At 51.2% G+C, this 7,964-nt stretch overlaps 1 protein-coding gene across 3 annotated transcripts; it reads left to right on the forward strand.

Annotated features, from left to right (window-relative positions):
• Positions 1–1,096: 1,096 nt before the first annotated feature.
• Positions 1,097–7,746, forward strand: SLC39A3 (solute carrier family 39 member 3). 3 transcript variants are annotated; one of them, XM_086410274.1, is made up of 5 exons: positions 1,097–1,207; positions 1,303–1,581; positions 1,759–1,883; positions 2,644–2,976; positions 6,809–7,746. In XM_086410274.1, exons 4-5 carry the CDS (start codon positions 2,767–2,769, stop codon positions 7,541–7,543), a joined length of 945 nt encoding a protein of 314 aa, XP_086266400.1. In that variant the 5' UTR covers positions 1,097–1,207; positions 1,303–1,581; positions 1,759–1,883; positions 2,644–2,766; the 3' UTR covers positions 7,544–7,746. The 3 variants fall into 3 exon arrangements, with proteins under 3 accessions (XP_086266400.1, XP_086266401.1, XP_086266399.1); XM_086410275.1 differs by having other exon boundaries at positions 1,420–1,581; XM_086410273.1 differs by having other exon boundaries at positions 1,500–1,581.
• Positions 7,747–7,964: the final 218 nt, after the last annotated feature.

A 7,964-nucleotide genomic window follows, 5' to 3' on the forward strand; every position in this document is an offset into this window, starting at 1 on the left:
ATACAGTCTCTTCTTTCTTAAGTCTGGTTGCTTTTGGGGGGCTAATATCAAGATATTTTTTTTAAGTCTCCTTCTTCTTGTCTAAAAACTATCCATTTGTCCCAGCAAATTCACTCCTGGTTATATATCCTAAAACAATCAAACAAAAAAACCTCAAAATAGCAATTCACCACCCAGCACTTTATTTTTAAATATATTTTAATTTTATTGGAGTAAAGTTGATTTACAATGTTGTGTTTGTTTCAGGTCTACAGAAAAATGCCTCAGTTATACATATACATACATTCATGCTTTTAAAAAAGTGTTTGTTTATTTTTAATTGATTGATGATTGGTTTACAGTATCAGTTTTTCTTTCATATATCGACATGAATTAACCACAGGTGTACATAAGATATTCATTCTTTTTTAAGATTCCTTTCTCATATAGGTTATCACAGAATGCTGAGTAGAGTTCCCTGTGCCATACAGTAGGTGCTGTTGGTTATCTATCATATATAGTAGTGTGTGTGTATATATCCCAAACCACCTCCCAACACTCTTGACAACCCTCTCTGGGCTCTATTACTCCAGAGCACTTGTCACCTTCTGATACAATTTTATTACTTATTATGTTTATCGATTATTTTATGTCTCTTAGAACGTAAGCTCCAAAAGGGGAGAGAGCTTTGTTTTGTTGACAGAAGTTCTCCAAGAAAATATTCTGGCACATAGGAAGCAGAGATGTTGAAGGGATAAATCTGCTTCTTAAGCCGACAGGAAGGGCACCAGCAGCCAGGACGCTCCGAAAGGGACAGTCACTCGTAGTAAATCCTTTCCTGACAACGGCCAAGCCTCTACCCGAACGGGATTCAGCACCAGGAGCCCCTGGACAGCTCTGGAAGCCAAATACTTCTGGAACCCTTCCTCTAAGGTCTGAGTTTCCCACCGGAGCCGCCCTGTGGCAGTACCCGCCGCTCAGTGGGAGGAAACTACTTTCCCTTGCCAGTAGGAGAGGTGGAGTCGCAGTTTGAGTGGCAACTGTAACAGCCAATGGCGTGGAGAATGTGGCCCGCGGCGCTTGGGGTGGCCAGTGGTCAGAGGTGTGGGCGGGGCGTGGGCAGCGGCGCGCCGAGCTACGGCTCGGCCAGGAGCCCGGCAGAAGGGTCGACACCGCCCGGCAGTTGAGCGGCAGACGGCTCTGGTGGGCGGGCGAGGACCCGACGGAGGTACGTGCGGGCTGGGCCTGGGCGGCTCGGGGCCAGGCGGGCTCTTCTGCCCGTTAGCCGAGGCCCCTCCTTTGATTTGCGTACGGTTTCCCCAGCGGAGCGCGACTTGTCTCCTGTCGAGCTGGGCGCCGGATGCAGCGCTGGGTACACAGATGGTGCTCAATAAATGCTGAGTGAAAGGATGAATGAATGAGACCTTCCCCTCTGCCTAGCCCCATTAGCCCCCGGGTTGAGGGCGTCCAGGCCACACTCACCTCAACGCTGCAGCCTGGGGCATCCTGATCCTCGGCAGGTATTTATTGGGCGCCTACTGTGTATCTGGCTTCGGACTGGGGAAGACAGACTCCTGGATCCTGTGGAAGTCGCAGCCCAAGGTGAGTAAGGACATTCGAGGATTTTATGTAGTTTCCTGTAGCACCAGTGATGCCTAGGGACGGGGTGTGAGATATCTCCCCCCTGGTGGCATCTGAACTGACTAGGGGACGCGGGCAGTGAGAACTGAGAGGTTGGGGAGCAGCCGCAGTCTCTTGTATTAATGGTGACATTTTCAGATCTGTTTAGGGCGAGATCGATTTCAGTTTGGCTCATCAAGTCCCATAAAGAGGTCCACATGCTTCAGCTCATCCGTTTATTCAGCCAACTGATACTGAGCATCGGTTCTGCTTGGAGCCTTGAGGTGGGTACTGGCGGTACCATTTAGGGCAGGGGGAGGCCCCCTCAAGGGGTCCTGGAGGCAGCGATCTGAAAGACAAGCATTACTGGAAGGTTAGGGGAAAGTGGCCTGGGGAAGAGAGCAACAGGTGCAAAGGCCCTGAGGTGGGAGCAGGCTTGCCACAGTCAGGGACCACAAAGGCCAGTGAAGGGAGGCGGTGCAGAACCTTTGTTTCAGGGTAAAGCTGTTGGATTTTACATAAGAGCGAGGGGACCCAGAACATTGTACAATGATGGAAGTGTTCTCTTTGCTGTCCAATATGGCGACTGCTAGACTCAGGTGCCTATTGGACACTTTTAATATGGTTAGTGTGACTGAGAAGCTGAATTCTACTGAATATTATTTAAATGTTTATATATATATTTTTTTTGCCTACACTGGGTCTTAGGGTAGGCATGTGGGATCTAGTTCCCTGACCAGGGATTGAACCTGGGTCCCCTGCACTGGGGAGTCTTAACCTTAGTCTTAGTCCCTGCAGTGGAGTCTTTGCCACTGGGCCAGCAGGGAAGTCCCTATTTCTGCATTTTATTTAATTAACTTACACAGACACATGCGTCTAGTGACTGCCATACTGGACAGCGTAGCCGTGGAAAATTTTCTGCAGGAGACAATGATGCGTGCTAGGCCTGGAGTGGGTAGAAATACTGGGGGTGATGGGCTTGGTTTCTTGAGCTGGTCAGAGGACCAGTCCAACAGCTGATGCAGTTTCCCCTGACATTCACAGAGGCTGGACTGAGGCATGAGCCCCCAGCTGCGTGGTTGGACCCCCTAGCGCATTGTGGGACGGGAGTGTGCTCCCACACATGGTTTGGCCAGGCGGCGACCAGAGCAGCCGGGGGACGCCACCATGGTGAAGCTGTTGGTGGCCAAAATCCTCTGCATGGTGGGCATGTTCTTCTTCATGCTGCTTGGCTCCCTGCTCCCCGTGAAGATCATCGAGATGGACTTTGAGAAGGCCCACCGCTCGAAAAAGATCCTCTCGCTCTGCAACACCTTTGGCGGTGGGGTCTTTCTGGCCACATGTTTCAATGCTTTACTGCCGGCTGTGAGGGAAAAGGTAAGGCTCCTTGGGCTGGCAGTAGTGGCCCATGGCACCTTATGGCCAAGCGTCTCTGCTGCTTTTCTTTCTTCCATTTTTTTTTTTTAAACCGAGATATAGTTGATATACAATATTTTGTCAGTTTCAGGTATGCAACATAGGGATTCACAATTTTATAAAGGTTATACTCCATTTATAGTTATTAAAGGGCTTCCCTGGTAGCTCAGCTGGTAGAGAATCTGCCTACAATGCAGGAGACCCTGGTTTGATTCCTGGGTCAGGAAGATCCGCTGGAGAAAGGATAGGCTACCCACTCCAGTATTCTTGGGTTTCCCTAGTGGCTCAGCTGGTAAATAATCCGCCTGCAATGTGAAAGACCTAGGTTGGATCCTTGGGTTGGGAAGATCCCCTAGAGAAAGGAACAGCTACACACTCCAGTATTCTGGCCTGGGGAGAATTCCATGGACTGTATAGTCCATGGGGTTGCAAAGAGTCAGACACAACTAAGCAACTTTCACTTTCACTTTCTTCATAGTTATTAGAAGCTATTGCTATATTCCCCATGCTGTATAATACATCTTTGTATCCTATTTAATCTTTTTAGTCTTAATTTTTTTGGCTGCACCATGTCTTAGTTGTGGCACATGGGATCTTCACTGTTACATGCACAATCTTCTTTGTGGTGTGTGGAATCTTTAGTTGCAAACTCTTAGTTGTGGCAATTTGGACTTTTGGTTGTGACATGTGGGATCTAGTTCCCCTATCAGGGATCAAACCCAGGCCCCCTGCATTGGGAGCTCAGGGTTTCAACCGTTGGACCATTCGGGAAGTTCCTATTTTATACATAATAGTTTATACCTCTTAATCCCCTACCCTTATCTTGCCCCTCCCCCATCTCTGGTGCTTTTCAACCCTGATACCAAGCTTAGGGACCTTGACACTATAAGGGTGAGGGGAAGTAGAAAATGAACTTACTCTGTGACCATGAGCTGGTTGCTTTTCCTTTCTGGGTCTTACCTGGTAAACAAGGGGTTTGAACAAGACCTGGAGTTCCCAGATGGTAGGCTCATCAGTCGTTACTTGACCAGACCACTTGCACCAGGCATGTGCACTTTGTCCTGAAGCTGACAATTGTGGCCTCTTTTCAACTCCTGTATCAGTCAGATGTTTGCTGCATAACAAATTATTACAAACTTAGCATCTTAAAACAGCATATATTTTAAGACCACAGTTTCTGTGGGTCAGGAGTCTGGGTAACAACTTGGCTGCTGGCTTTCATGAGGCAGCAGTAGAGGTATCTGCTGGGCTGTGGTCTCATCCCAAGGTTCAGCTGGTGACAGGTTGGCATCTGAGCTCACGTGGTTGTGAGACATAGTTCAGTTCCTTCCTGATTGTTGAACTGGGGCACAGTTCCTCCCGAGCTCTTGGCTTGGAGCCACCCGCAGTCCCTGGCCACGTGGGCTTCCTCACTGTGCCTTTTGCTTTTATCTACAAGTCCCATCCTGTGCCTGGACTGCTGACATTGAGGGCTGGGCAGTGTTTTGCACTTCTAAGCTTGTGTTCCTCCATTACAGAGCATGGGAAACTTGTGCACTTGGCATCAGTGAGGATGAGATCTGAGTCTTCTCTGGTGTACTCTGCACCCCCTTCCTGCATTCTGACAGTGTCACCACCAGCCTGGACTACTGTAATGGCCTTGCCCCTCCCTGTTCCTCTCCAGCGCACAGGGCCCTCTCACAGTCCTCCCAGAACCACTCCTGTGCCGCACCCCTGCCCCAGACTCCCCAACACCTCAGTGGGCCAGGCCCCTCCTCCTGGCCACCTGCCAGCCCCCATCAGAGCTCCCGCTTCATGGTCCAGTGTGGCCGCCATGGACCTGGACCATTCCAGCTGGTCAGGTTTCAGTGAATTGAAATTGAACACAATTCAACAGGCCAGTCCTCAGTTGCACCAGCCACATTTCAAGTCCTCAAGGGCCATGCGTGGCTGGTTGGTTCCATGTCAGACAGCATAGACAGAGAACATTCCATCATCTGGAAGGTATTGGATGGTACTGGCTCAAGGGGTCTGGTGAGGACAGCCAGATGTGCTGGCAAGCCTCTTGTTGGTTCTCAGCACCTTCACCCAAGAGGGTAGAGTGACGGGGGCCCCCAGAAATAGCCTCTGAGTCATTTGGAAGCAAACCCATGGAGGCATCAGGGCCAGAAGGCCCGACTGATGTCATGATCTGGAGGCCAGAAGTCCAAGACCAAGGGGTCAGTGGTCTGGGTCCTTCTGAGGCCATGAGAGTGAGTCTATCCCGTGTCCCTCCTGGCTTGTGGGAATCGTCTGCAGTCCCTGGTGTCCCTGGCCCTTTGCAAGCATCACGCCATCTCTGCCTCCATCATCACATGGCCTCTCCCTGTGTGTCTCTTTGTGTGTCTCCTTTTCTCTCTCAGAAGGACACCTGTCATTGGATTCAGGCCCCATCCTTATCCGGGAAGATGTCATCTCAAGATCCTTATCTTATGAATGAGTTTCCTGGGGTGACCATGACAGAAGATCAGAGATGGGGGGCTTGAACAACAGACACTTACTCTCTTCTAGGGCTGGAGGCCACAAGTCTGAGATCAAGGTGCTGGCAGGGTGGGGCCTCCTGTGGCCTCCCTCCCTGCCTTGCAGACAGCCATCTCTTGCAGCCTCTTCACAGGATGGCTCTTCTTCTTCCTGTTAGGACACCACCTAGTGGCTTAGGGCTGCCCCAACAGCTTTCTTTTAACTGAATCTCCTATTTAAAGACCTTTCCTCCAAATAGGGTTGGTTTTGAGGCACCAGGCTTAAGAGTCTGCCTGCAATGTGGGAGATCTGGGTTCAACCCCTGGGTCAGGAAGATCCCCTGGAGAAGAGAATGGCAACCCACTCCAGTATTCTTGCCTGGGAAATCCCACGGACAGAGGAGCCTGGTGGGCTACAGTCCGTGGGATTAGAAAGAATTGGACACGACTTAGGACTCACACACACACACTTGAGGCACTAGGGGTTGGGAGACTTTCATATAAAAGTTTCTGTTTGTCAGGGACACAGCTCAGCCTGTTGCACCTCAGTTATGTCTGCAAAGACCCTTCTTCCAAATGAGATCACTTTCTGAAGTTCCTGGTGGACATATCTTTAGCACACTACACTATTTTATTTTTTTAAATATTTGTCTGTTTGCTTGTTTTAGAAGCTACCTGTAGAAGGCTGGAGGAGTACAGAAAGGAAGAATATCTTAAAGGGTATCAAATGGTTGCTTTTATTTTTTATTTTTTTGGCCACACCGAGCAGCATGCGGAATCTTGGTTTCTCCAGCAGGAATCGAATTCATGCCCCCTGCTGTGGAAGCATGGATTCTTTTTTTTTTTTTTTTTTTAACTATTATTTATTTATTTACTAATTTTTGGCCATGCTAGGTCTTCTGGGCTTCTTACTGAGGTGGTTTCTCTTGTTGCAGAGCACAGCTTCAGTAGTTGTGGCCCAGGGGCTTAGTTGCCTCAAGGTATGTGGAATCTTCCTGGATCAGGGATCGAACCTATGTCCTCCTGCATTGGCAGTCAGATTCTTAACTACCAGGCCATCAGGGAAGTCTCTACACCATTTGCAAGTTGGTCAACAGAGTGGAAGTGGCGTGAGCCCTATTCCCTTTCTAATAGATTTTTTTTTCAATCCATCGAGGATGAGTCACTGTCCCCTTCCCCTTTTAAAACCTGTATGAAGTGGGTATTTCTGTTAATTGAATGGTCATATCTGGTGAACCTGTTGTGTGGGCAGTGGGGTCACAGCCTCTTGCCTCTGAACCTCTCCCATCCTTTCCCCCTGGCACCCTCCGCTCCAGCTCCAGGAAGTCCTGACTCTCGCGCACATCAGCACCGACTACCCGCTGGCCGAGACCATCATGCTGTTGGGCTTCTTCATGACTGTCTTCTTGGAGCAGCTGGTGCTGACCTTCCGCAAGGAGAGGCCGGCCTTCATCGACCTGGAGACATTCAATGCCAGCTCAGATGCTGGCAGCGACTCGGAGTATGAGAGCCCCTTCATGGGCGGCCCACGGGGCCACGCACTCTACGCGGAGCCACATGGGCACAGCCACGGCCTGAGCGTTCAGGAGCTGTCACGCTCCAGCCCGCTGCGGCTCCTCAGCCTGGTCTTTGCCCTGTCGGCCCACTCGGTCTTCGAGGGCCTGGCCCTGGGCCTGCAGGAGGAAGGGGAGAAGGTGGTGAGCCTGTTCGTGGGAGTGGCCATCCACGAGACGCTGGTGGCCGTGGCCCTGGGCATCAACATGGCCAGGAGTGCCATGGCCTTGAGGGACGCAGCCAAGCTGGCTGTCACCGTGAGTGCCATGATCCCACTGGGCATCAGCCTTGGCCTGGGCATTGAGAGCGCCCAAGGCATGCCCAGCAGCGTGGCCTCTGTGCTGCTGCAGGGCCTGGCGGGTGGCACCTTCCTCTTCGTCACCTTCTTTGAGATCCTGGCCAAGGAGCTGGAGGAGAAGAGCGACCGGCTGCTCAAGGTCCTCTTCCTGGTGCTGGGCTACACTGTCCTGGCTGGCATGGTCTTCATCAAGTGGTGACCACTCTGCCCCCACCCAGCCGGAGCCCAACAAGATGCACAGGGCCCTGCCCCACCTCCCCTGAGGGTCAGAGCTCAGCCCCCAGGCCATGCCTGCACATAGAGGGGCCGCCTGGGACCACACTGCACCCCAAATCCTGCACCCTGAGCCTTGGGGCCCCACTCTTACTTTTACAAATTCTTCTCTTAAAAGTATTTCCCAAAGCCGTGTGGCCATGTCATCCTCGGGCGTGGAGATCTGGTGACTCATAGGGGAGGTGGGGTGGGACCCAGACCCTCCTCCCCCAACACTCCAGCTTGGATGATATGGAAGTAGCCAACCTCTGTCCTCCTTGCCCGTGGTGGCCAGCTGGTAAAGAATATGCCTGCAATATAGGAGACCCTGGTTCGATTCCTGGGTTGGGAAGATTCCCTGGAGAAGG

The sequence above is a fragment of the Bos grunniens genome, chromosome 7 (genome assembly GCF_055505025.1).
Source record: "Bos grunniens cultivar Pamir isolate PY7600 chromosome 7, Bosgru_T2T1.0, whole genome shotgun sequence".
Classification (NCBI taxonomy): Eukaryota; Metazoa; Chordata; class Mammalia; order Artiodactyla; family Bovidae; genus Bos; species Bos grunniens.